Raw genomic sequence first — 27,940 nt, 5'->3', positions numbered from 1 at the left:
ATTCTGTTGGCTTCAATGGTAAGTTGCTGAATAGGGGGTTCTCTGAGGGGGAGGGGTCAGTAATTATTTATGTTGAACAAGTATAAAAGACAAGGGTTGAACAGGTAGGATATCAGTTCACCAGCAACAGCACATCTACAGCCAACATGAGCAACACCGGCATGAACATGAGGGGCAAGGTACTTTCAGAAGTCTTTTTGTAATAATCAGGAATTACTGTTTGCAATATCACCATTTATACTTTGATAATGTATTCTAACCATTAAAATTCCCTTCTTTCAGATCACCTTCTACGAGGAGAAGAACTTCCAGGGTCGTTCTTATGAGTGCATGAATGACTGCTCTGACATGTCCTCCTCCCTGAGCAGGAGCCAGTCCTGCAGGGTGGAGAGCGGCTGCTTCATGGTGTACGACCGCAACAACTACATGGGAAACCAGTACTTCATGAAGAGGGGCGAGTACTCCGACTACATGAGCATGATGGGAATGAGGGACTGCATCAAGTCTTGCCGTATGATCCCCATGGTGGGTATACAACTGTAACCGACGATTCTACTATGGGTGACCACCCCACAACTCTTTACATGAAATCATTAATTTATCATTCTTCTCCCCAAAGCAGCACAGAGGCCAGTACAGGATGAAGATCTACGAGAAGGAGAACTTCGGTGGTCAGAGTCACGAGATGATGGAGGACTGTGACAACGTCATGGACCGTTACCGCATGAACGAGTGCCAGTCCTGCAACGTGATGGACGGTCACTGGCTGATGTACGAGCAGCCCCAGTTCAGAGGCAAGATGATGTACATGAGGCCCGGAGAGTACAAGAGCTTCAGAGACATGGGCATGAGCGGCCAGAGGTTCATGAGCATGAGGCGTATCACTGATTCCTGCTAAATGTTAACTAAATGTTTCCTGAATTTATAAAATGCCAAATAAAACATTAACCTTGAATGTGACTTTTGTCATGCTTATTGTCCAACTGTTATAATCACACATTATTAATTGAAATTAATTATATAAGATTTATTTGACAGTAGGCTACTATTAGCAATGAAAATGTTGATCCTACATATTTTTTTTTTAAATCTGATGAGAAATGTGTTGCAAGATTGACAAAAAAACAAACAGAGAATGCCTTACAATTGATATTGGATGACGGATTAATACACTGGGTTGATGATATGTGATAACACTTTGGGTAATTAAATAAAAATGAGATTATTACATTTTTAAACGAAGGTATTATTTGTATTTAGTAAACTTTGTATTTAGTAAACGTCATGGTTTTGGATTTGTGTTCCAATTTTACGGTTATATTTTGAAATTCTGGGTACCACTTTACAACAAGACTACCCTTATTAAGGATTCGTAAAGAGTTTATAATTAGGTTATGAATTAGGTTGTAAACACTTTATTAATCATTAAGAACCATTTATAAACCAGTTCTAACATAGTTTTCATACATCAACACAGGCTCACTATTTGGCAAGATGACTAAGCCTTATATTGGCTACTTAGCGAGAATCAACTCAGTGGACAAAAGATACCAAGGATGCTGGCTGATGAAGAAGATGAAGTAAGCTAAGTAGCCAATATAAGACTTAGCAGTACAGATAAATGTGTGCTCACTATTTGGCAAGCAACCGGTCACAGTTGCCCTGTTTCTGCCTCACCTGCCCAGCTGTGTCTTTTACTGTGATTACCCTTCTGTGTATTTAGTCTTGTCTTCCCTTTTGCTCCCTGTTCGGTCGTCGTCTTTCTCATCCACGTTACCTGCCTGTACCTGTTGTAAGTTTGTTCCTCTTCCTCGTGCTCCCCGATTTGCTGTTTTAGTTGTTACCTTTTTGTCTATCTCATCGGCTTTTTATTAAAGCTAGCTTTTTGTTACATGCCTTTTACTGCATTTGGGTCCTATTTTCCCTAACCCTGACAGTACTAGACTGAACTGGACACAAACTGTTTACCCCGCTCCACTCTGGCAGGAGGCTGAACTCCATCAGGACCAAAACCTCTCCCCACCTGAACAGTTTCTACCCCTCTGCTACTGGCCTCATCAACAAGGGTCTGAGGGTCAAGAAGAACATCCAAGAGGAACATTAAAAGCTGATGTTATGAGATGTTAAGACCAGTACAGGACATTCACTAAGAAACTACTTTTATTGTGAAAACAAAGATCTGCACACCGAATATTTTTGTAGTCTATCAGGACCATCATTTGTTTGTGACGCTGCACCTCAGAGAAGGTGTGGTTATAGGCTTATAAAGTGTGGCGAAAAACATAGTCAGCTGATTGAATGCACCTGCACATCTACACTCCATCAGCTGATTATTTCTATTTGCCTCACTTTATGAGCTTCACAACACCTGTGCCTTGTACCGAAGAGTTTGCAACGTCACAAATAAATGGGGCCAATCTTCAGTCGGATGAGAATGTGTAATCTAACATTTTCAGCAAGAATAATGGACAAAAGGAGTGCAAATACAAATTCAATTTATTGAAATGTGAACCAAAAGTTAATCAAAAATGTTTTAAATAAAAAGCACATATGGACAGAAGGTGTAAACCTATTAAATGTATAAGTAAACACATTTAGTCAAATAAAGTGACAGACTAGGCCTGTGCAGTTGGTATCGGCTATGCCCAGCATGGGCTCCTCCATCAGGCCTGGTCCTCCTCAATCAGGCCTGGTCCTCCTCCATCAGGCCTGGTCCTCCTCCATCAGGCCTGGTCCTCCTCACAGAGGAAAGACCCTCAGTCCTCTCCGGCCAAACCAACAGGCAGGACGTCCATCACACGGAGGTTTCTCCCTGAAGTCTCTGCAGCTCTCTGGACACCACGCTGTCTCAATCCGTCCACACTGAATATGAGAGGGGAAAATGAAAATAATAAATGCTTTAGACTATAAGAAATATAAAGTTAACCGTTGAGTTGCTCAGTTTTTTTAGATTGTCAATACTATTACTGTATAACTAATATCTCAGGTTAAGAGGCACCTTCAAATAAAGATTGGTCTTTAAATACATTTAGTTGATTTTGTCTTTTGAATTGTTTGTCTAAAGTCAAGGATCTAGAACTGGTACTAATGATACAGTCTGGTTATTATGCTGTTTGGAGGAGGCCTCACAGGTAAGAGCACTAACTAGCTATCATCACATGTACCTTAGCTTGACTTAAATGTATTAAACATATAATTAAGTGATAGCAAAAAATAAATAAATAATGTCATGCAAACATATTAATATATTTGCTTGATTCTAGTGTTGAATTGCATACAAACGTTAAGGGATTTTAAGATTCTGAAGTATTATGCTAAAAACTCAATAACTTGGATTATTATTTATAGTTTGCTGAATAGTTTCATGTCCGCTTACCTTAGAAACGTAAAATGCGACGGCAGTGTGCAGACGGGGATAATGTTAGCTTAGCTTGGTAGCTTCAGCTAGCTCTGGAACTTCCAGCTCGGTGGCAGCAGGTCCCGCCTTGGCTCCGCCTCTTTGCCCTTATTTGGATCAGGCTGGAGCAGGCGGGATTTAGACTCTGACGTCACTGTCAAGACGTTAGTGGCCGACACCGCCTACTTTAGGCTTCTCAGCAACTCTGCAGAAATCTATGGGTGACGTTCACGGACCCTACGTCCATGTATATATATACCAGAGATGGAGTACTCGAGTCGGACTCCAGTGTCGATTTTCGGGACTCGTGACTCGACTCGGACTCGCGCACTGATGACGCGACTCGGACTTGGACTCGTGAATTCTCGCGCACGATGACTTGGACTCGGACTCGGACTCGTGAATTCTGGTGTACGATGACTTGGACTCGGACTCGGACTCGTGAATTTTTCCCCCCACGATGACTCGGACTCGACTTGTACATTGACGCTCCGACTTGGACTCGGACTCAAGCAAGTTTTCTCTGGAGTCTGATGTCCTCTATCCTGGCATGTGCACCTGTGAGGCGAGTTCACATACTGGGCCCCGCTATTCCAGTCTAAAGATGTCTAGAGACACACCCCGCATCGTGCTGTATGCTTTCACACATTCTGCTTCCACATTGGAAAAGAGCAGCGCAAAATGCTCATTATGTGGAAAGAATATTGAAGAGAAGGCTTCGTAACACATTACTCTAAGGATCGAGTTCAGACATAAAGGCTGTCTTGAACACTATCGTCAGAGTAACGTGATCTAATCAATAAATAAAGATTCAGCCGATAACACGAAAGCATATGGCTACTTAACATGCAGAATGACTCATTTTGCATGCTAAGTAGCCATGTGCTTTCTGGGGCTAAATCTTCATCAGTAAACCGATTTAACCGGTAAAAGTTCCTTCAAAATAAGAGTCCCGATCTTATTACTATCAAAATAAAAGTGCAAAACGAAAACTTTACCATAGGAAAATATTGGCATACAAATATAATCACTTCTCTAAAAGGTAACTCATTTTAAATATAGTTAGACATATTATACTGTAGGTCATTTACAATAATAATAATAATATTAATATTAGTAATAAGCTTTATATTTGTATAGTACTATTACAAGAATTGTAGCCAAACTCGCTTCACAGCAGTTCAATAGACAGATTAGCATAACATGACAGGATAAAAGCAATGTAGAGGAGCAGCTACATCACAACACATATATCCACGAAGATTAATACATGAAGACTTGTGACTCTGACTTGACTTGGACTCTTCTTAGGTGACTCGGACTTGGACTCGGACTCGAACACAGGTAATGATGACTCGGACTCGACTCGGACACTCCTGGGTGACTCGGACTCGACTCGGACACTCCTGGGTGACTCGGACTTGGACTCGGACTCGAACACAGGTAATGATGACTCAAACTCGGACTCGACTCGGACACTCCTTGGGTGACTCGGACTTGGACTCGACTACGACTCTCCCTTGGTGACTCAGACTTGGACTCGGACTCGAAGAGTGGTGACTCGAGAGTGACTTGGACTCGTGAATTGGTGACTTGACTACAACACTGATATATACAGTCTATGTTATTAACCCACAATAATTTCAAAAATGTCCCAAATTGGGATCAATAAAGTTCTATCTTATCTTATCTTAAACCCCAGAAAAGCTCACATTAAACCACTAGCCATTTTGTTCTACACCAAGTTATCGCTAAAACAAATAGCCATTGCTACAAAGGCCCATTGTTCTTTAAAAAACTCACTCTGATACAAACAGAAAATGTTTGATGACTTGTATATTTGTGTATTTTTTTCCAGTTTCATCATCTACTTCTACTTTTATATTCAGAGTACACAATATTTGTTTTTGTTAAAATGGTCGCTGTTTCAAAAAAGGCAATGATATAGTAATACATTATTAGTGTCTCCGCCAAGAGACCCCCGACTAATCATAGCTTGCCGTCTTTTAAAACCTCCATGATGTTATTGTGAATGAGGGTGATGGGAAAACTTAGGAGAAGAAGAATATAAACAATTTTCTCAGAAGCTTTGTGCTTGATATCGACTATCTTGATTTGAAAAGCCAAAATAAAAAAAAAATATACGACTGACCTTTCCTTTGTTTCGCAGTCCCACTTAGCAGTACCCTCATAATTCCTCTTCTCTTTGTTAAAAGTTCTGTGTTCCTATTGTCCAACTTCACAAAACAAGTCAAATTTGTCGTATTTGGCATACAAATGCAAAAAACTATTGTCTTTATGAGAATGTTGAGAGACATAGAGTCAGTTGTCCTCCTCTACAAGGTACCCAATCCCTGTAAGAATATTCCAAACCTCTGCATTCTGTTTGCTTCAATGGTAAACTGCTGAGTTAGATGGTTCCCTGAGGGGGAGGGGCTACCCATTCTTTACGTTAGTCAGGTATAAAAGGAAAGGGTTAACCAGGTAGGATATCAGTTCACCAGCAACAGCACATCTACAGCCAACATGAGCAACACCGGAATGAACATGAGGGGCAAGGTACTTTCAGAAGTCTTTTTTGTGATAAGCAGAAATAACTGTTTGCAATATCACCATCTGTACCTTGCTAATCTATTTCTAACCATTACAATTCCCTTCTTTCAGATCACCTTCTACGAGGAGAAGAACTTCCAGGGTCGTTCTTATGAGTGCATGAATGACTGCTCTGACATGTCCTCCTCCCTGAGCAGGAGCCAGTCCTGCAGGGTGGAGAGCGGCTGCTTCATGGTGTACGACCGCAACAACTACATGGGAAACCAGTACTTCATGAGGAGGGGCGAGTACTCCGACTGCATGAGCATGATGGGAATGAGGGACTGCATCAAGTCTTGCCGTATGATCCCCATGGTGGGTATAAAACTGTAATCGTACGATTCTACTATGGGTGACCACCCCACAACGCTTTACATTAAATCATTAATTTATCATTCTTCTCCCGAAAGCAGCACAGAGGCCAGTACAGGATGAATATCTACGAGAAGGAGAACTTCGGTGGTCAGAGTCACGAGATGATGGAGGACTGTGACAACATCATGGACCGTTACCGCATGAACGAGTGCCAGTCCTGCAACGTGATGGACGGTCACTGGCTGATGTACGAGCAGCCCCAGTTCAGAGGCAAGATGATGTACATGAGGCCCGGAGAGTACAGGAACTTCAGAGACATGGGCATGAGCGGCCAGAGGTTCATGAGCATGAGGCGTATCACCGATTCCTGCTAAATGTTCACTGAATGTTTCCTGAATTTATAAAATGCCAAATAAAAAATTAACCTTGAATGTGACTTGTCATGCTTATTGTCCAACTGTTAAAATCACACATTATTAATTGAAATTAATTATATAAGATTTATTTGACAGTAGGCAACTATTAGCAATGAAAATGTTGATCCTAACATTTTTTATATCTGATGAGAAATGTGTTGCAAGATTGACAAAACAAACAAACAGAGAATGCCTTACAATTGATATTGGATGACGGATTAATACACTGGGTTGATGATATGTGACAAAACTTTGGGTAATTAAATTAAAATGAGACTATTACGTTTTTAAACCAAGGTATTATTTGTATTTAGTAAACTTGTCATGGTTTTGGATTTATGTTGGAATTTTCCGGTTTTATTTTGAAATTCTGATCTCCGTTTGTCTGGTCTTCCTTCCTGTGTTTGCTCCCTGTTCGGTCGTCGTCTTTCTTATCCACATTACCTGCCTGTACCTGTTTGGAAGTTTGTTCCTGTTCATCGTGCTTCCCGATTTGCTGTTTTAGTTGCAAAGGATTTTGCCCTCATGAAAATGGCCCTAGACAACCTCCTTGACAATCATCCCCATTTTACCGTGCAGTATACATATCAGATACTCTTGGAACATGTTCAGCACCCATAAGCTAGCAAATTAGCCAGATACCGCATGCATGACGCAAGACCATATTCCACTACCCTCTTAGCACTTAAAGAAAAGTATGGTCAGCCAAGGCTGCTAGTTCAGAGTGATATAGGTGTAATACTAAATGCCCCCATTGTTCGCATTAATGACGTAGAAGCCTTTGATGATTTGTCCCTGTCTATCCATGCTCTGGTTGGAATACTGCTGTCCCTAGAGGGTCCTGATGGGTGTGAATGAAGATGTGGTTCCCATGTGGACAGACTCCTCAGTAAACTCCCTGTGCTGTACAGAGATGGATTTGTTGAGCACTGCATTAATCGTGGCATTCTAACTGGACAAGCAACCCAAACCTATACCCTCCTTGACCTATCAAAATGGCTACAGTTAAAATCCAGAGCTAAACGCATCGCAGAGAGAGCTGTTGAGCTCCACAGACAGGAGAAACCACGGACTGGAAAGGAACGACAGCCCCCCCCCGACAAGTCTCCTCTATCTACCTCTCAACAGCATCTGAAATGGATGGCACACCAAAATACGACATCAAAGAAAGGATGAATGTTGAAAGGCCTAAGCCTTACTGCCCCTACTGTAACGTTAGAGACCATTTCCTTGGTTCATGCACAGAATTCAAAGAACTCTCCAAAATAAACATTACAAAATGGATCAAAGAGAAAGACAGATGCATTAAATGCAGAAGAATCCATAAAATTGACAAATGTAACTTAACCTGTTCAACCCCGAGGGCTGCAGGTTTTTTTTTCACGAAACTGTGTCTCAGGGCTTCTTAACATTTAAAAACCTATTAATGTGTCATACCCACTGAACGGAAAGAAACTCAGCTAACTGACGATACGAACCATTTTTACCGAAACAAAACACAAGTCTCACAAGAAGCGTCTAAATGAGCCCTGAGCGAAAAAATGCTAACAGACTTAGCACAGAACTCTAGGTATAAATACCCTTATTACATATCGGATCTGCACAAACAAGATATTCTTGATTCTACAGGTATTATTACTGAACGATCAGAACTCGCGACAGGGGAAGCAAAAACAGACATCACAACACGGAGCTTTACGGAGCAAAAACAGGACATTGTCTTACCTATGCTGTTGTTCTGATCAAAAGTTGTGTTCAATGGCATTAAAACGATAAAAACGCTGCTGAAGGTTAATCCATAGGTTAATCCAATGTGTCTGTGTCACTTTGAAATGATTACTGATAATCCATCTTCATATTTATGTCAATAACGGAGTTTTCATATACTGTATAGTTGCTATGAGAGCTACCAGAGTGTATGACAGCTTCCGGTTCCGGGGCATTCTGGCTGCGCAGCACTCATTCACCAATGGGTAATGTTTAGATGGATTTTAGGAACTTCCCCTCGATTCTATTGGCTCTAACGGTTAAAACGAGGTGTCAATCATCAAAATCGACCAAGGGGGGCCAGAGATATGGAAAATGTACCCAAATGACCCCAGAAGTGTTTTTTTTGCTAAACCTCTCTAAAAAGTTCAAATGTCACTTGTTTTGCATCAATCTTGATACAGGGTACTTAGTATATGTTATAGTTTGGATTCCTAAAGCTTTTAGTCTACTATCCCATCATTCAAGGGTGGTTTTCACTATAAGTAATGTTTTTTTTTTGGACGGACACTACAATTTAAATTGTCTTGCTATGTTCAATCTGAATTTACTTTAAAATAAAAACATTCTATATTGATTCTGACTTTTTTACATCCAACTCACAGGTTTATCATTGCTTTGAGAAAAAAGATGATTAATTTACCCCTTTTAGAAGTAGGGATGGGTATCGTTAAAGTTTTAACGGTACTACTACTTTAATCGATACCGCTTATCGATCCGGTCCTTTAACGGTACTCGTATCGGTTCTTTTGGAGAAAAAAACAAGGTAAACTAACTAAACAAATTGTGAAAAAAATTAGCATTGCTTTTTATTTAAAGGTCACCTATCATGCTATTTTTAGGCAATAGCATAGGTCTCAGATATATACAAATATATAAAAAACATGTCTATGAAGTGTTTTGCTCAAAATACCAAACAGATCACCCATTCTAGCCATGCCTCATATCCCTCTATTTCACTTCCTGTTTCAAAAGTGCTGATTTGGGGTATAAAGCTTTAAAAAAAAAAAAAATTGATAAAATAAAAAGGAGGGGTCTGAGCTCATGCGGGACCCGGCAGCTACTGTCTAAACTAAATACTGCCGTGATGAAACGCCATATCATGGATCATCAAGGATTATTTCTGAAACAGTATGGAGCTCAAAGGCTTTCTCTCTTGCCGGTTATACCACAAGGTGAGTTCCTTTTTATTTCCTGCTTCTTCACACACATGCTCTCCAGTACAGGTTAGCTCTGAGTGTTAGCGATGCTAATGTAAACATGCACCGACCATATTACATCCAAAACAGTCGGGCATTGTTTCTGATAGCAACGTTTCTGATAGGGCCGTGGGTCCACATTTCAGATATTACGTCATATCGGACGCAAATCTGGATCAGCTCCGTTGTAGCCCCGTTTTTAGAGATTTGGGTACGGAGGAAAAGAGAGAGGGTTTTATTTTCTGACACTTTGTGAGTTCCCCGACACACCGGGGACACATCTTTATGTATAAAAGACATCAAAAAGTGCATTTTGCATGATAGGTCCCCTTTAAATAAAATAAATTATATTTCACAACAAAAGAAACAACAATGTTTTAACAAATCGTATTATATAATCTGATGACAGAACTGTAAACAGAATAGCTGAAACTTTAACAAAAATAAATAACTCGGTTACCTCTAATCATTCACCCATGTTTGTATAATTTAGTTAACTCTGTGTGTTGCTGCTAGCATACATAATACCGGACGTGGAAACGTTACTCGTGGATGGGGCTACAGAGCTACTAGACAAATTGCTCGTGTTACCGCCCTTACATGCTAAACTCTTATTGCACTTTAGGCAACGAGCATTGTCCACATCAAGACGGGTAAAGTTTAACCACACCTCGGAGCGCGTTCTCTCCGCCATCTCCTCCGTGTGTGTGTTGCATGCATGTAGCAGCCGCGCGTGTAAACTGCCCCGCCCCCTCGCACACAGACGGGGAAGAGAGATCTCTCGTCTGGATTGGAAAGATCGAAAATACTAAAAATAATCAGACGCATTTTTTAGTCTTATTGCATATTAGAAACGGAGTTGGCGACACTAAAACTGCAATATAATGTTTGTGTAGCATAATACATATGACATATTTTTTAGATGTCTCCAGTACCGATAAAAAGACCGATAACGTCGGAGCTTAACGGTACCACGGTCTTTAATAATTCCGCCCCGGGGCCGGTTTAATACCGGGGCTCGGTACCCATCCCTATTTAGAAGTGAAGTTAGTCATTGGTTCTGGGAATGTCATTTTCGAGCCTGAGACCTGAAAAACAGGCTCAGGGCTCAACAGGTTAAAGAGGCCATGTAATGTATGCAAGGACATTCACTTGACTATTCTCCATGACTTTAATTCAAACAAATCAGCTACAGTGATGTACACATCCCCCTCCTCAGAGGTTCTCTACATGGACAAACCTAACCGATCCCATAAAGTCATGTTGAGAGTTGTCAATGTACTTCTCCACAACGGTGACAGGACCCTCAGAACTCATGCAGTCCTTGATGATGGTGCTGATCGATCCATCCTGCTCCCCTTTGCTGTCCAGTGTTTGGGTCTCTCTACACAGCCTGAAACAATCTCACTACGCACAGTGCGGCAGGATATAGTGCAAGTAAGTGGAGCAACTGTTTCCTTTGGAATTTCCCCTATTGACCAGCCAACTGAAGGGCATGTCTTCAACGGAGCATTCACTGCTGAGAATCTCGGCCTTTCAGAGCACACATACCCTGTAAAACAGTTACAAGAGCAGTTTCACCATCTCAGAGATATTCCATTACAGCCAATTGACCATGCATGCCCTCTTGTCCTCATTGGCAACAGCTACCATCTCAACAACTGAATACCCCGATAAATAAAGCAAAGAAATTGGAACTCTTGTCTCCTGGTGGTTTGTGGATCCAGTTTGAACATTTATCTCCAACAAATGGTTGACAATCAATAAGGTGGTGTTAATATGTGGAGGTTATCCTTCTGAACCAAACATGTAAGTATCATAAGTGTGTGTTGTCCAGCTTCTCTCTGCAATAGACTGAAATCCAATGGAAAAATCATTGCTTTTAGTTGAGGGAGCCTTTGCATTGTTAACTGTCAGGAGAACAATAATGTAAATGTGAATGAACAATCAGTTTGTACAAAGCAGTGTGTCTTACTTGGGAAAAACGCAAAGAACATGCTAGTGTTTTTATCAGGTCATTGTGAAGCATCAGTTGTCCTCTACTACAAAGTACCAGGTCCCTGAAAAATGAACTAAATCTCTGCATTCTGTTGGCTTCAATGGTAAGTTGCTGAATAGGGGGTTCTCTGAGGGGGAGGGGTCACTAATTATTTACGTTGAACAGGTATAAAAGACAAGGGTTGACCAGGTAGGATATCAGTTCACCAGCAACAGCACATCTACAGCCAACATGAGCAACACCGGCATGAACATGAGGGGCAAGGTACTTTTAGAAGTCTTTTTGTGATAAGCAGAAATAACTGTTTGCAATATCACCATCTGTACCTTGCTAATCTATTTCTAACCATTACAATTCCCTTCTTTCAGATCACCTTCTACGAGGAGAAGAACTTCCAGGGTCGTTCTTATGAGTGCATGAATGACTGCTCTGACATGTCCTCCTCCCTGAGCAGGTGCCAGTCCTGCAGGGTGGAGAGCGGCTGCTTCATGGTCTACGACCGCAACAACTACATGGGAAACCAGTACTTCATGAAGAGGGGCGAGTACTCCGACTGCATGAGCATGATGGGAATGAGGGATAACATCAAGTCTTGCCGTATGATCCCCATGGTGGGTATAAAACTGTAATCGTACGATTCTACTATGGGTGACCACCCCACAACTCTTTACATTAAATCATTCATTTATCATTCTTCTCCCCAAAGCAGCACAGAGGCCAGTACAGGATGAATATCTACGAGAAGGAGAACTTCGGTGGTCAGAGTCACGAGATGATGGAGGACTGTGACAACGTCATGGACCGTTACCGCATGAACGAGTGCCAGTCCTGCAACGTGATGGACGGTCACTGGCTGATGTACGAGCAGCCCCAGTTCAGAGGCAAGATGATGTACATGAGGCCCGGAGAGTACAGGAACTTCAGAGACATGGGCATGAGCGGCCAGAGGTTCATGAGCATGAGGCGTATCACCGATTCCTGCTAAATGTTCACTGAATGTTTCCTGAATTTATAAAATGCCAAATAAAAAATTAACCTTGAATGTGACTTTTGTCATGCTTATTGTCCAACTGTTAAAATCACACATTATTAATTGAAATTAATTATATAAGATTTATTTGACAGTAGGCAACTATTAGCAATGAAAATGTTGATCCTAACATGTTTTATATCTGGTGAGAAATGTGTTGCAAGATTGACAAAAAAACAAAACAGAGAATGCCTTACAATTGATATTGGATGACGGATTAATACACTGGGTTGATGATATGTGATAACACTTTGGGTAATAAAATAAAAAAAGAGATTATTACGTTGTTAAACCAAGGTATTATTTGTATTTAGTAAACTTATCATGGTTTTGGATTTATGTTGCAATTTTACGGTTTTATTTTGACATTGTGTACTCCCTTTGTCTCGTCTTCCTTCCTGTGTTTTCCCTCCTATGTCCGATTGTCTCATTGTGTTCACCTGTTGCAAACTGTTCACCCCGCTCCACTCTGGCAGGAGGCTGCGCTCCATCAGGACCAAAACCTCTCTCCACCTGAACAGTTTCTTCCCCTCTGCTACTGGCCTCATCAACAAGGCCCAGGACCCCCACTGACCCCCAGGACCCCCACTGAAACTGACTTTTATCCACCGCAGAAAAAACATTATGCATTACATTAATGCACATAACATAATGCGAACAACATCTTGTTATTTTTTAAATGTTGCACATTTCTTCTCCACAACTTTTAAATCAGCACAGCTCTCCACTTTAAATACAGCATATAGTATTTGTCATATGTTAATGTTGTACATTTGTTATAAAAGTGTTAAAATAGTTTTTTTAAATAGCTGTAATAACAGTCCTATTTGTATTTGATTTTGCTATGTATTCTTTTTTCTGTGTCTTTGTATGCACCATTTACACCAAAGCAAATTCCTCGTATGTGTAAACCTACTTTGTAATAAAACCGATTCTGATTCTGACTATTACATAATTCAACATAATTCAATTACAGTTCACTTCTTTATTTCTCAAGGTATGGCTTCAGTATTTAAGGGTTTCAAATATTGAGTGAACACCTGTACGTACTGTAGCGGTTCACAGAATTCACGGTCCGGTACGTACCTCGGTTTGGGGGTCACGGTTCGGTACGGGTTCGGTACAACAAGAAAAAGCAAAAAAAAGTCCCAAATGCATAATTCCAGGTTTGTTGTTATTTATTTTTGTACAGTAGTGCAAGTTTCAGTAGAAAAATAAGGAACTCTAACATTTTGAATAATTAACTGTATTACACAGTTCAAACCACACACACACACACACACACACACACACACACACGGTTCGGGACGAATACGGATACCGTTACACCCCTACCTGTACGTCATATTGAAAGAAAATCTGATTAGAGATGCAATTGTGGTCAGCCCATTATGAAGCTTACAAAGCCAATCGAGGTAGAAAGTGTTAGCTTATGTTGGTTGTTCAAGCCACTTAGTGAGATTTTAGACATTCATTATTACTCTTGACTTCTGGTTAAATGTCAGGGGAATGCAGATATTATAGTTCAGTGTTTTTGTTCCCAACTTAAATAATGAAACATTTTTAATGTAACATTACATTAGCCCTGATACCTTACAGTTATTTATATCCATTTGCCATACTATCTTATTTTCTTTCGTATAGCACTTTGCAACATTGCTAAATTAATACAATAATAGCATTAATATTAATTGAAAGAACACATTTTTTGTTGGGAATAAATTCAATGTATGGCCATTACATCAACCTCTGATATTTTTAATATCGAGGAGACTCGAACACCAGACTTACCTATTTAAGTTGAAAATTGAACTTAGAGCAGATGTAACACACAAAACTACAGTTCAACATTAACTATACTCTTGTTTCACAGTTAGGTGCCATGCCATTGTTTCAACTGTCCATTATTATGAAACCCCAATAAACCCCAGAAAAGCTCACATTAAACCGAAAGCCATTTTGTTCTACACCAAGTTATCGCTAGAACAAATAGCCATTGCTACAAAGGCCAATTGTTCTTGAAAAACTCACTCTGATACAAACAGAATATGTTTGATGACTTGTATATTCGTGTATTTTTTCCAGTTTCATCATCTACTTCTACTTTTACTTTTACATTCAGAGTACGCAATATTTGTTTTTGTTAAAATGGTCGCCGTTTAAAAAAAGGCAATGATATAGTAATAAATGATTGCCGTGTCTCCGCCAAGAGACCGCGACTAATCATAGCTTGCCGTCTTTTAAAACCTCCATGATGTTATTGTGAATGAGGTGATGGGGAAAACTTAGGAGAAGAAGAATGTAAACAATTTTCGAAAAATCATTGTGCTTGATATCGACTATTTTGATTTGAAAAGCCAGAATAAAAAAGATATATATATGACTGACCTTTCCTTTGTTTCGCAGTCCCACCTAGCAGCACCCTCATAATTCCTCTTCTCTTTGTTTAAAGTACTGTATTCCTATTGTCCAACTTCACGAAACAAGTAAAATGTGTCATATTTGGCAGAAAAAGGCAAAAAACTATTGTCTTTATGAGAATGTTGAGAGACATAGAGTCAGTTGTCCTCCTCTACAAGGTACCCAATCCCTGTAAGAATGTACCAAACCTCTGCATTCTGTTTGCTTCAATGGTAAACTGCTGAGTTAGATGGTTCCCTGAGGGGGAGGGGCTACCCATTCTTTACGTTAGTCAGGTATAAAAGGAAAGGGTTAAACCAGGTAGATATCAGTTCACCAGCAACAGCACATCTACAGCCAACATGAGCAACACCGGCATGAACATGAGGGGCAAGGTACTTTCAGAAGTTTTTTTGTGATAAGCAGAAATAACTGTTTGCAATATCACCATCTGTACCTTGCTAATCTATTTCTAACCATTACAATTCCCTTCTTTCAGATCACCTTCTACGAGGAGAAGAACTTCCAGGGTCGTTCTTATGAGTGCATGAATGACTGCTCTGACATGTCCTCCTCCCTGAGCAGGTGCCAGTCCTGCAGGGTGGAGAGCGGCTGCTTCATGGTGTACGACCGCAACAACTACATGGGAAACCAGTACTTCATGAAGAGGGGCGAGTACTCCGACTGCATGAGCATGATGGGAATGAGGGATAACATCAAGTCTTGCCGTATGATCCCCATGGTGGGTATAAAACTGTAATCGTACGATTCTACTATGGGTGACCACCCCACAACGCTTTACATTAAATCATTAATTTATAATTATTCTCCCCAAAGCAGCACAGAGGACAGTACAGGATGAATATCTACGAGAAGGAGAACTTCGGTGGTCAGAGTCACGAGATGATGGAGGACTGTGACAACGTCATGGACCGTTACCGCATGAACGAGTGCCAGTCCTGCAACGTGATGGACGGTCACTGGCTGATGTACGAGCAGCCCCAGTTCAGAGGCAAGATGATGTACATGAGGCCCGGAGAGTACAGGAACTTCAGAGACATGGGCATGAGCGGCCAGAGGTTCATGAGCATGAGGCGTATCACTGATTCCTGCTAAATGTTCACTGAACGTTTCCTGAATTTATAAAATGCCAAATAAAAAATTAACCTTGAATGTGACTTTTGTCATGCTTATTGTCCAACTGTTAAAATCACACATTATTAATTGAAATTAATTATATAAGATTTATTTGACAGTAGGCAACTATTAGCAATGAAAATGTTGATCCTAACATGTTTTATATCTGGTGAGAAATGTGTTGCAAGATTGACAAAAAAACAAAACAGAGAATGCCTTACAATTGATATTGGATGACGGATTAATACACTGGGTTGATGATATGTGATAACACTTTGGGTAATAAAATAAAAAAGAGATTATTATGTTTTTAAACCAAGGTATTATATGTAGTTAGTAAACTTGTCATGGTTTTGGATTTATGTTGCAATTTTACGGTTTTATTTTGACATTGTGTACTCCCTTTGTCTCGTCTTCCTTCCTGTGTTTTCCCTCCTATGTCCGATTGTCTCATTGTGTTCACCTGTTGCAAACTGTTCACCCCGCTCCACTCTGGCAGGAGGCTGCGCTCCATCAGGACCAAAACCTCTCTCCACCTGAACAGTTTCTTCCCCTCTGCTACTGGCCTCATCAACAAGGCCCAGGACCCCCACTGAAACTGACTTTTATCCAGCGCAGAAAAAAACATTATGCATTACATTAATGCACATAACATAATGCGAACAACATCTTGTTATTTTTTAAATGTTGCACATTTCTTCTCCACAACTTTTAAATCAGCACAGCTCTCCACTTTAAATACAGCATATAGTATTTGTCATATGTTAATGTTGTACATTTGTTAAAAAGTGTTTAAAATTGTTTTTTTAAATAGCTGTAATAACAGTCCTATTTGTATTTGATTTTGCTATGTATTCTTTTTTCTGTGTCTTTGTATGCACCATTTACACCAAAGCAAATTCCTCGTATGTGTAAACCTACTTTGTAATAAAACCGATTCTGATTATTACATAATTCAACATAATTCAATTACAGTTCACTTCTTTATTTCTCAAGGTATGGCTTCAGTATTTAAGGGTTTCAAATATTGAGTGAACACCTGTACGTACTGTAGCGGTGTAACGGTTCACAGAATTCACGGTCCGGTACGTACCTCGGTTTGGGGGTCACGGTTCGGTACGGGTTCGGTACAACAAGAAAAAGCAAAAAAAAAGTCCCAAATGCATAATTCCAGGTTTGTTGTTATTTATTTTTTAACAGTAGTGCAAGTTTCAGTAGAAAAATAAGGAACTCTAACATTTTGAATAATTAACTGTATTACACAGTTAAAAACAAACCACAAACAGTAGGCTAACACACACACGCACGCACGCACGCACACGAGCAACTGCATGTGCCAAACCGTGACGTCCAAACCGTGACGTCCAAACCGTGACGTCCAAACCGTGTTGGTTCGAGACGAATACGGATACCGTTACACCCCTACCTGTACGTCATATTGAAAGAAAATCTGATTAGAGATGCAATTGTGGTCAGCCCATTATGAAGCTTACAAAGCCAATCGAGGTAGAAAGTGTTAGCTTATGTTGGTTGTTCAAGCCACTTAGTAAGATTTTAGACATTCATTATTACTCTTGACTTCTGGTTAAATGTCAGGGGAATGCAGATATTATAGTTCAGTGTTTTTGTTCCCAACTTAAATAATGAAACATTTTTAATGTAACATTACATTAGCGCTGATACCTTCAACTCGCCCTCAGCACAATGTTGCCTCCGGCTCATATGGGTATTACAGTTATTTATATCCATTTGCCATACTATCCTATTTTCTTTCGTATAGCACTTTGCAATATTGCTATATTAATACAATAATAGCATTAAAGGTAGGGTAGGTAAGTTTGAGAAACCGGCTCGAGATCGCTAGAATTTGAAAATACACAACCGGAGAAAATCTGCCACTTCCTTATAGAGCCCCTCCTCCAACACACACGAACGCGCACATGACCAATGAGGGCACGAGATAAGTTTGTGCACAGATGGAAGGCTGACAGGCAGGTAGGTCATCCAGTTATTTTAGCCGGGCCGGCTAAAATGATTGGTCGTGCTTTTTACAGTACTACGGCTTCCACAGATGACATTTTTTTTATGGATTTTTTGTCAAAGCACTTCAGATATTCATTGCTATCGGGATGTTAAGAGCATTCCATGGAATATAACAAAAAGTGTATCTCGAGCCGGTTTCTCAAACTTACCTACCTTACCTTTAATATGAATTGAAAGAACACATTTTTAGTTGGGAATAAATTAAATGTATGGCCATTACATCCACCTCTGATATTTTAATATCGAGGAGACTCGAACACCAGGACTTCCCTACTTAAGTTGAAAATTGAATTTTCAGGCCGTTGTATCCTTGGGCAAGACACTTCACCTGAATTTGCTCCTGTGGGTATTGTCCACAGTACATGACCGTTACATGTGTAATGTGTGTAATGTGTATTTGTAAAGCGCTTTGAGCTCTGGAAAAGCGCTATAATAACTATATGGAATTATTATTATTATTATTTTACATTCAGAGTACGCAATATTTGTTTTTGTTAAAATGGTTGCTATTTAACAAATGCAATGATATAGTAATAAATGATTGCCGTGTCTCCGCCAAGAGACCGCCGACTAATCATAGCTTGCCGTCTTTTAAAACCTCTATGATGTTATTGTGAATGAGGTGATGGGGAAAACTTAGGAGAAGAAGAATGTAAACAATTTGCTCAGAAGCATTGTGCTTGATATCGACTATCTTGATTTGAAAAGCCAAAATAAAATATATATATATGACTGACCTTTCCTTTGTTCCGCAGTCCCACCTAGCAGCACCCTCATAATTCCTCTTCTCTTTGTTTAAAGTACTGTATTCCTATTGTCCAACTTCACGAAACAAGTAAAATGTGTCATATTTGGCAGAAAATGGCAAAAAACGATTGTCTTTATGAGGATGTTGAGAGACATAGAGTCAGTTGTCCTCCTCTACAAGGTACCCAATCCCTGTAAGAATGTACCAAACCTCTGCATTCTGTTTGCTTCAATGGTAAACTGCTGAGTTAGATGGTTCCCTGAGGGGGAGGGGCTACCCATTCTTTACGTTAGTCAGGTATAAAAGGAAAGGGTTAAACCAGGTAGATATCAGTTCACCAGCAACAGCACATCTACAGCCAACATGAGCAACACCGGCATGAACATGAGGGGCAAGGTACTTTCAGAAGTCTTTTTGTGATAAGCAGAAATAACTGTTTGCAATATCACCATCTGTACCTTGCTAATCTATTTCTAACCATTACAATTCCCTTCTTTCAGATCACCTTCTACGAGGAGAAGAACTTCCAGGGTCGTTCTTATGAGTGCATGAATGACTGCTCTGACATGTCCTCCTCCCTGAGCAGGTGCCAGTCCTGCAGGGTGGAGAGCGGCTGCTTCATGGTCTACGACCGCAACAACTACATGGGAAACCAGTACTTTATGAGGAGGGGCGAGTACTCCGACTGCATGAGCATGATGGGAATGAGGGATAACATCAAGTCTTGCCGTATGATCCCCATGGTGGGTATAAAACTGTAATCGTACGATTCTACTATGGGTGACCACCCCACAACGCTTTACATTAAATCATTCATTTATAATTCTTCTCCCCAAAGCAGCACAGAGGCCAGTACAGGATGAATATCTACGAGAGGGAGAACTTCGGTGGTCAGAGTCACGAGATGATGGAGGACTGTGACAACATCATGGACCGTTACCGCATGAACGAGTGCCAGTCCTGCAACGTGATGGACGGTCACTGGCTGATGTACGAGCAGCCCCAGTTCAGAGGCAAGATGATGTACATGAGGCCCGGAGAGTACAGGAACTTCAGAGACATGGGCATGAGCGGCCAGAGGTTCATGAGCATGAGGCGTATCACTGATTCCTGCTAAATGTTCACTGAATGTTTCCTGAATTTATAAAATGCCATTAAAAAATGAACCTTGAATGTGACTTTTGTCATGCTTATTGTCCAACTGTTATAATCACACATTAATTGAAATTAATTATATAAGATTTATTTGACAGTCGGCAACTATTAGCAATGAAAATGTTGATCCTAACATTTTTTATATCTGATGAGAAATGTGTTGCAAGATTGACAAAAAAACAAACCGAGAATGCCTTACAATTGATATTGGATGATGGATTAATACACTGGGTTGATGATATGTGATAAAACTTTGGGTAATTAAATACAAATGAGATTATTACGTTTTTAAACCAAGGTATTATTTGTATTTAGTAAACTTGTCATGGTTTTGGATTTATGTTGCAATTTTCCGGTTTTATTTTGAAATTCTGTTCTCCCTTTGTCTGGTCTTCCTTCCTGTGTTTGCCCTCCTGTGTGTGATTGTCTCATTGTGTTCACCTGTTGTGTTTCAGCCTCCCCTGCCCAGCTGTGTCTTGTCCTGTGATTACCCTTCTGTGTATTTAGTGTCGTCTTCCCTGTTGCTCCCTGTTCTGTCGTCGTCTTTCTCATCCACGTTACCTGCCTGTACCTGTTGTTAGTTTAGTGGGAATGCTGATACAGCATTCCAACTACTTGTTATGCTACACACAAAATTCTTTATTATTCCGCTGGGTTGTTTTGGCCGTCTTCTTCTCCCACATTCCACATCGCAGAAACTCCATTCAAACATCAAAACGTTCAGCTCGGTCGGGAATCGATTGCTATTACTCTTCTCATTCATAACTTTAATAATTCCCGAGATATATCTCATAATTCATCAAATGTTTAACATGAAAGTCAATGGAGAAACTCTTCAGACTTGAACAATCTTCATGCGACTTCAACTGCTAACTGTTCCTTCATACTTTCACTCAGAAACCTCATTCTAACTTTTAAAGGTTACACATCGTTCTGCCATTATTCATATTAAACAACTTTTAAATCAGATTCATAATTTTAGAAATATTAAAAATTGTTCAGACCTTGGTAAAGAGGCCTTCTTCAAATGTTAACATTAGTGTGTATTGCGCAGCTCGTTAACGCTAGAGTGCGTGATCTCAAAGCTAGACTGGAGGACAGCTTGAAATTCGCCTTCATATATTTTTTTAAACCTGTCATAATTTCCAAACCCTACACTCCTGAGACATAATTTTTCATGAGAAATGTAGGAAAACATCTCCTAGCTTGAAAAATTAAAAAATATTAAGCAAAAATAATTAAACAAAATGCCTCTTGAGGTCATGAAGTGACAAAAACTTTCAACATGTCTCCATTAAAGGCCATTGTAAATTCAAGCTGATCTTTACTCACAGCAGCAGCCGCACACCTTTAGTTAATCTGCCAAAAAGGCCACATTATTAACCCGAAAGTACACAAAAAGTAGACTTCAGATGCTCAGAGTTCTTGAGATGCTTCACGCGTTGAAATTTCACCGATATCTGTTACGGTTCTTCAACAAAACGTTCACATGTAAGAGGTTTATCTCTCATTCAGAACAATGTAAAAAGGCTCTCCTCTCACTGATTACTGCACATCACCATGGAAACCTTTGATCTCTGGACACACACACAGCTGTCTCATTACGTCGTTAGCTCAAATATAAACACCTGTGTCATGGAACACGATGATGTCATAACTCCAACTGACATGCTCAGAGCAGCAGACTTCAGATAATGGTTAACACAGCTCTACATCAAATCTGATGTTACGTAATGTGGTGTTACTATGGCAACGCATCCCTCGCCATAAAACAGCAGCAGACTTCAGATAATGGTTAATGGTGATGCCCTCAACAGCTCTACGTCAATTATGGGGTGTCATCATATGCCGTTTCCATGGAAACGCATCCCTCGCCATAAAACACGATGTCGCTGTAACTCCAATGGACATGGTCCGATCGCCCCCAAACTTTGCTTGTATATCACTGGTCCATGTCTCAACAGCTCTACGCCAAATCTGGGATCTCACCATAGGCTGTTTCCATGGAAATGCATCCTTCGCCAAAAAACACGATGTTGTCGTAACTGATATGAAAATGGTCCAAACAGCACCAGACTTCAGATGACAGTTAACCTGTTAAGCCCTGAGCCTGTTTTTCAGGTCTAAGGCTCGAAAATGACATTCCCAGAACAAATGACCATATCTTCCCTTCTAAAAGGGTTAAATTAATAATCTTTTTTCTCAAAGTAATGATAAACCTGTGAGTTGGATGTAGAAAAGTCAGAATCAATATAGATGTTTTTTATTTTAAAGAAAATTCAGATTTTACATCGTAAAGAACTGTAAATTATAGTGTCCGTCCAAAAATTCTTTTTTACTTATAGTGAAAACTACCCTTGGATGATGGTAAGGTAGACTAAAAGCTTTAGGAATCCAAAGTACAACATATAATAAGTACCCTGTATCAAGATTGATGCAAAACAAGTGACATTTGACCTTTTTAGAGAGATTTAGCAAAAAGAAACCACTTCTGGGGTCATTTGGGTGGATTTTCCATATCTCTGGCCCCCCTTGCTCAATTTTGATGGTTGACACCTCTTTCTGACCGTTAGAGCCAATAGAATCGAAGGGGGATGCCCCCACACACACTCGTTGTGAAACGAAAAGGTGGGGGCTTTGCGCATGTAATTTAGCATCAGAGTGAACCTATCTCTAGCTTTGACATCTAGAAACGGAAAAGCAGTTTTAATGCTTATGGATTATCAGAAATCATTTCAAAGGGTCACAGACACATTGGATTAACCTATGGATTAACTTCAGCAGCGTTTTTATCGTTTTAATGCCATTGAAGACCACTTTGGAGAGACTACAGAGCCAAGGTAAAAATGTTAGCATTTTTAGCTACCTGGCGTCACCTGTTTTGTTTTTGCTTATAACGTCGCAAATTCGTATAATTCAGTGATAATGTGGGTGTCCATCGATTCTGTGTCACCTCACGATGTGAAACGATGTCATGGATGTAGAGAAGAGATAAATAATAAGGTTTTGTGAGTGATTTTCGGTGCAGTAAGGTGTTAGCATTTTTCGCTAGTTGCAAATTCAGAGGCTCAGTGTTAGCATTGTGGGTTTTCTTTAAAAAAAAATAAAAAACAGGATCAGTTAGATGAGTTTCTTCCCGTTACATGGATATAAAACATTCATAGTTTATTAAATGAACATGCCCTCAGACACTGTTTCCTGCAAGATGTTGCGGTAGTGCCCCAGTACCGGGGTCTCTCGGGCTTAACAGGTTAATGGTCCAGCCCTCAACATGTCTATGTGCCATTAGTGAGTTTTCCTCAAAAGCTGTTGCCATGGCAATGCATCCCTTGCAATAAAACACGATATTGCTATAACTCCTATCAAAATTGTCAAAAAGGGCTAAAACTTCACATGTGTGCCAACAGTCGAGCCGTGAAGACATCTACGGGACAGTTTTGATTTTTTTTCAAATGCCGTTGCCATGGCAACACAATGCTCGCCATGAAACACGGTTTTCTCATAACTTCAGTGAAAATGCTCCAAACAGCCCAAAACTTCACAGGTTTGGTAACGATACAGCCATCAACATATCTAAGCGTATTATGGGGTGTCATCAAATACCGTTGCCATGGTGACAGATCATTCGCCATCAAGTTAGTTAATAGTTTGCAGTTAAAATATTCTGCTGCTTTTCCAAGCTTTTTTACTTTCTTTTCTTCTCTTATCACACATTCAAGCCCCCAGTGTTCATGTATCATTTCAATCTAAATTATTCACTTTCGTCTTAGACATTACATTTCAGCATAGCAGTTTAGCGTCAGCTTTTCAGCATAAAGCATTCCCACTAGCAATTTCTTCAGGAATTGCATTCTCTAGTTTGTTCCTGTTGCTCCCTGATTTGCTGTTTTAGTTGTTTCATGTTTTTCTTTATCCTTAGCTTTTTATTACATGCCTTTGTCTTTTCCTGCATTTGGGTCCTATTTTCCCTAACCCTAACAGTACTAGACTGAACTGGACACAAACTGTTTACCTTGCTCCACTCTGGCAGGAGGCTGCGCTCCATCAGGACCAAAACCTCTCCCCACCTGAACAGTTTCTTCCCCTCTGTTACTGGCCTCATCAACAAGGCCCAGGACCCCCACTGAAACTGACTTTTATCCATCCAAGAAAAAACATTATGCATTACATTAATGCACATAACATAATGCGAACAACATCTTGTTATTTTTAAAATGTTGCAGATTTCTTCTCCACAGTACCTCTTTTAAAATCAGCACAGCTCTCCACTTTAAATACAGCATATAGTATTTGTCATATGTTAATATTGTACAATTGTTATAAAAGTGTTAAAATTGTTTTTTTAAATAACTATAATAACAGTCATATTTGTATTTGATTTTGTTTTGCTACGTATTCATTTTTCTGTGTCTTTTATGTACCACATATACCAAAGCAAATTCCTCGTATGTGTAAACCTAATTTGTAATAAAACCGATTCTGATTCTGACTATTACATAATTCACTGTTGTCCCTTCAGCACAAAAACATATTAGTGCAAAAAACAATAATTACAGGTGTAAAAAATGCAATTCACTTCTTTATTTCTCAAGGTATGGCTTCAGTATTTAAGGGTTTCAAATCTCGAGTGAACAGCTGTACATCATATTGAAAGAAACTCTGATAAGAGATGCAATTGTGGTCAGCCCATTATGAAGCTTACAAAGCCAATCGAGGTAGAAAGTGTTATCTTATGTTGGTACTGTATAGCACTTTGCAACATTGCTATATTAATACAATAATAGCATTAATATTAATTGAAAGAACACATTTTTTGTTGGGAATAAATGAAATGTATGGCCATTACATCAACCTCTGATGTTTTTAATATCGAGGAGACACGAACACCAGGACTTACCTATTTAAGTTGAAAATTGAACATAGAGCAGATGTAACACACAAAACTACAGTTCAACATTTACTATACTCTTGTTTCACAGTTAGGTGCCATGCCATTGTTTCAACTGTCCATTATTATGAAACCAATAAACCCGACATTAAACCGAAAGCCATTTTGTTCTACACCAAGTTATCGCTAGAACAAATAGCCATTGCTACAAAGGCCAATTGTTCTTGAAAAACTCACTCGGATACAAACAGAATATGTTTTATGACTTGTATATTCGTGTATTTTTTCCAGTTTCATCATCTACTTCTACTTTTACTTTTACATTCAGAGTACGCAATATTTGTTTTTGTTAAAATGGTCACTGTTTAAAAAAAGGCAATGATATAGTAATAAATGATTGCCGTGTCTCCGCCAAGTTTCGCAGTCCCACCTAGCAGCACCCTCATAATTCCTCTTCTCTTTGTTCAAATGTCTGTGTTCCTATTGTCCAACTTCACAAAACAAGTAAAATGTGTCATATTTGGCAGAAAAAGGCAAAAAACGATTGTCTTTATGAGAATGTTGAGAGACATAGTTGTCCTCCTCTACAAGGTACCCAATCCCTGTAAGAATGTACCAAACCTCTGCATTCTGTTGGCTTCAATGGTAAACTGCTGAGTTAGATGGTTCCCTGAGGGGGAGGGGCTACCCATTCTTTACGTTAGTCAGGTATAAAAGGAAAGGGTTAAACCAGGTAGGATATCAGTTCACCAGCAACAGCACATCTACAGCCAACATGAGCAACACCGGCATGAACATGAGGGGCAAGGTACTTTCAGAAGTCTTTTTGTGATAAGCAGAAATAACTATTTGCAATATCACCATCTGTACCTTGCTAATCTATTTCTAACCATTACAATTCCCTTCTTTCAGATCACCTTCTACGAGGAGAAGAACTTCCAGGGTCGTTCTTATGAGTGCATGAATGACTGCTCTGACATGTCCTCCTCCCTGAGCAGGTGCCAGTCCTGCAGGGTGGAGAGCGGCTGCTTCATGGTGTACGACCGCAACAACTACATGGGAAACCAGTACTTCATGAAGAGGGGCGAGTACTCCGACTGCATGAGCATGATGGGAATGAGGGATAACATCAAGTCTTGCCGTATGATCCCCATGGTGGGTATAAAACTGTAATCGTACGATTCTACTATGGGTGACCACCCCACAACGCTTTACATTAAATCATTCATTCATAATTCTTCTCTCGAAAGCAGCACAGAGGCCAGTACAGGATGAATATCTACGAGAAGGAGAACTTTGGTGGTCAGAGTCACGAGATGATGGAGGACTGTGACAACGTCATGGACCGTTACCGCATGAACGAGTGCCAGTCCTGCAACGTGATGGACGGTCACTGGCTGATGTACGAGCAGCCCCAGTTCAGAGGCAAGATGATGTACATGAGGCCCGGAGAGTACAGGAACTTCAGAGACATGGGCATGAGCGGCCAGAGGTTCATGAGCATAAGGCGCATCACCGATTACTGATAAATGTTCACTGAATGTTTCCTGAATTTATAAAATGCCAAATAAAAAATTAACCTTGAATGTGACTTTTGTCATGCTTATTGTCCAACTGTTAAAATCACACATTATTAATTGAAATTAATTATATAAGATTTATTTGACAGTAGGCAACTATTAGCAATGAAAATGTTGATCCTAACATGTTTTATATCTGGTGAGAAATGTGTTGCAAGATTGACAAAAAAACAAAACAGAGAATGCCTTACAATTGCTATTGGATGACGGATTAATACACTGGGTTGATGATATGTGATAACACTTTGGGTAATAAAATAAAAAAGAGATTATTATGTTTTTAAACCAAGGTATTATATGTAGTTAGTAAACTTGTCATGGTTTTGGATTTATGTTGCAATTTTACGGTTTTATTTTGACATTGTGTACTCCCTTTGTCTCGTCTTCCTTCCTGTGTTTTCCCTCCTATGTCCGATTGTCTCATTGTGTTCACCTGTTGCAAACTGTTCACCCCGCTCCACTCTGGCAGGAGGCTGCGCTCCATCAGGACCAAAACCTCTCTCCACCTGAACAGTTTCTTCCCCTCTGCTACTGGCCTCATCAACAAGGCCCAGGACCCCCACTGACCCCCAGGACCCCCACTGAAACTGACTTTTATCCAGCGCAGAAAAAACATTATGCATTACATTAATGCACATAACATAATGCGAACAACATCTTGTTATTTTTTGAATGTTGCACATTTCTTCTCCACAACCTTTAAATCAGCACAGCTCTCCACTTTAAATACAGCATATAGTATTTGTCATATGTTAATGTTGTACATTTGTTATAAAAGTGTTAAAAATGTTTTTTTAAATAGCTGTAATAACAGTCCTATTTGTATTTGATTTTGCTATGTATTCTTTTTTCTGTGTCTTTGTATGCACCAAAGCACCAAAGCAAATTCCTCGTATGTGTAAACCTACTTTGTAATAAAACCGATTCTGATTCTGACTATTACATAATTCAACATAATTCAATTACAGTTCACTTCTTTATTTCTCAAGGTATGGCTTCAGTATTTAAGGGTTTCAAATATTGAGTGAACACCTGTACGTACTGTAGCGGTGTAACGGTTCACAGAATTCACGGTCCGGTACGTACCTCGGTTTGGGGGTCACGGTTCGGTACTGGTTCGGTACAACAAGAAAAAGCAAAAAAAAAGTCCCAAATGCATAATTCCAGGTTTGTTGTTATTTATTTTTTAACAGTAGTGCAAGTTTCAGTAGAAAAATAAGGAACTCTAACATTTTGAATAATTAACTGTATTACACAGTTAAAAACAAACCACA

At 39.8% G+C, this 27,940-nt stretch overlaps 6 protein-coding genes across 6 annotated transcripts; all 6 read left to right on the top strand.

Annotated features, from left to right (window-relative positions):
- The first annotated feature begins 146 nt into the window (after positions 1–146).
- LOC117495344 (gamma-crystallin M2-like) lies at positions 147–927 on the top strand. The gene is made up of 3 exons (XM_034146544.1): positions 147–179; positions 283–525; positions 623–927. The coding sequence occupies exons 1-3, from the start codon at positions 147–149 to the stop codon at positions 896–898; spliced, it is 552 nt and encodes a 183-aa protein (XP_034002435.1). The 3' UTR covers positions 899–927.
- Positions 928–5,923: 4,996 nt separating this feature from the next.
- On the top strand, positions 5,924–6,678 carry LOC117495352 (gamma-crystallin M2-like). Its single transcript, XM_034146555.1, has 3 exons — positions 5,924–5,956; positions 6,062–6,304; positions 6,403–6,678. The coding sequence occupies exons 1-3, from the start codon at positions 5,924–5,926 to the stop codon at positions 6,676–6,678; spliced, it is 552 nt and encodes a 183-aa protein (XP_034002446.1).
- A 5,238-nt stretch (positions 6,679–11,916) lies between these two features.
- Positions 11,917–12,670, top strand: LOC117495351 (gamma-crystallin M3-like). The gene is made up of 3 exons (XM_034146554.1): positions 11,917–11,949; positions 12,054–12,296; positions 12,395–12,670. The coding sequence occupies exons 1-3, from the start codon at positions 11,917–11,919 to the stop codon at positions 12,668–12,670; spliced, it is 552 nt and encodes a 183-aa protein (XP_034002445.1).
- Positions 12,671–15,477: 2,807 nt separating this feature from the next.
- LOC117495350 (gamma-crystallin M3-like) lies at positions 15,478–16,231 on the top strand. The gene is made up of 3 exons (XM_034146552.1): positions 15,478–15,510; positions 15,615–15,857; positions 15,956–16,231. The coding sequence occupies exons 1-3, from the start codon at positions 15,478–15,480 to the stop codon at positions 16,229–16,231; spliced, it is 552 nt and encodes a 183-aa protein (XP_034002443.1).
- Positions 16,232–19,406: 3,175 nt separating this feature from the next.
- Positions 19,407–20,160, top strand: LOC117495347 (gamma-crystallin M3-like). Its single transcript, XM_034146549.1, has 3 exons — positions 19,407–19,439; positions 19,544–19,786; positions 19,885–20,160. Exons 1-3 carry the CDS (start codon positions 19,407–19,409, stop codon positions 20,158–20,160), a joined length of 552 nt encoding a protein of 183 aa, XP_034002440.1.
- A 5,701-nt stretch (positions 20,161–25,861) lies between these two features.
- LOC117495528 (gamma-crystallin M3-like) lies at positions 25,862–26,612 on the top strand. The gene is made up of 3 exons (XM_034146804.1): positions 25,862–25,894; positions 25,999–26,241; positions 26,340–26,612. Exons 1-3 carry the CDS (start codon positions 25,862–25,864, stop codon positions 26,610–26,612), a joined length of 549 nt encoding a protein of 182 aa, XP_034002695.1.
- Positions 26,613–27,940: the final 1,328 nt, after the last annotated feature.

This window comes from Trematomus bernacchii, unplaced genomic scaffold (genome assembly GCF_902827165.1).
Source record: "Trematomus bernacchii unplaced genomic scaffold, fTreBer1.1, whole genome shotgun sequence".
Taxonomy (NCBI): domain Eukaryota; kingdom Metazoa; phylum Chordata; class Actinopteri; order Perciformes; family Nototheniidae; genus Trematomus; species Trematomus bernacchii.
The sequence above is the reverse complement of the archived record's forward strand: the minus strand, read 5'-3'. Positions and strand labels throughout refer to the sequence as shown.

Coding starts and splice junctions, on each gene's coding strand:
- LOC117495352 (XM_034146555.1), top strand. CDS start 5,924: ATGAGCAACACCGGAATGAACATGAGGGGCAAG. Junction 5,957..6,061: donor GAATGAACATGAGGGGCAAG/GTACTTTCAGAA, acceptor CCCTTCTTTCAG/ATCACCTTCTACGAGGAGAA. Junction 6,305..6,402: donor CTTGCCGTATGATCCCCATG/GTGGGTATAAAA, acceptor TCCCGAAAGCAG/CACAGAGGCCAGTACAGGAT.
- LOC117495351 (XM_034146554.1), top strand. CDS start 11,917: ATGAGCAACACCGGCATGAACATGAGGGGCAAG. Junction 11,950..12,053: donor GCATGAACATGAGGGGCAAG/GTACTTTTAGAA, acceptor CCCTTCTTTCAG/ATCACCTTCTACGAGGAGAA. Junction 12,297..12,394: donor CTTGCCGTATGATCCCCATG/GTGGGTATAAAA, acceptor TCCCCAAAGCAG/CACAGAGGCCAGTACAGGAT.
- LOC117495528 (XM_034146804.1), top strand. CDS start 25,862: ATGAGCAACACCGGCATGAACATGAGGGGCAAG. Junction 25,895..25,998: donor GCATGAACATGAGGGGCAAG/GTACTTTCAGAA, acceptor CCCTTCTTTCAG/ATCACCTTCTACGAGGAGAA. Junction 26,242..26,339: donor CTTGCCGTATGATCCCCATG/GTGGGTATAAAA, acceptor TCTCGAAAGCAG/CACAGAGGCCAGTACAGGAT.
- LOC117495350 (XM_034146552.1), top strand. CDS start 15,478: ATGAGCAACACCGGCATGAACATGAGGGGCAAG. Junction 15,511..15,614: donor GCATGAACATGAGGGGCAAG/GTACTTTCAGAA, acceptor CCCTTCTTTCAG/ATCACCTTCTACGAGGAGAA. Junction 15,858..15,955: donor CTTGCCGTATGATCCCCATG/GTGGGTATAAAA, acceptor TCCCCAAAGCAG/CACAGAGGACAGTACAGGAT.
- LOC117495344 (XM_034146544.1), top strand. CDS start 147: ATGAGCAACACCGGCATGAACATGAGGGGCAAG. Junction 180..282: donor GCATGAACATGAGGGGCAAG/GTACTTTCAGAA, acceptor CCCTTCTTTCAG/ATCACCTTCTACGAGGAGAA. Junction 526..622: donor CTTGCCGTATGATCCCCATG/GTGGGTATACAA, acceptor TCCCCAAAGCAG/CACAGAGGCCAGTACAGGAT.
- LOC117495347 (XM_034146549.1), top strand. CDS start 19,407: ATGAGCAACACCGGCATGAACATGAGGGGCAAG. Junction 19,440..19,543: donor GCATGAACATGAGGGGCAAG/GTACTTTCAGAA, acceptor CCCTTCTTTCAG/ATCACCTTCTACGAGGAGAA. Junction 19,787..19,884: donor CTTGCCGTATGATCCCCATG/GTGGGTATAAAA, acceptor TCCCCAAAGCAG/CACAGAGGCCAGTACAGGAT.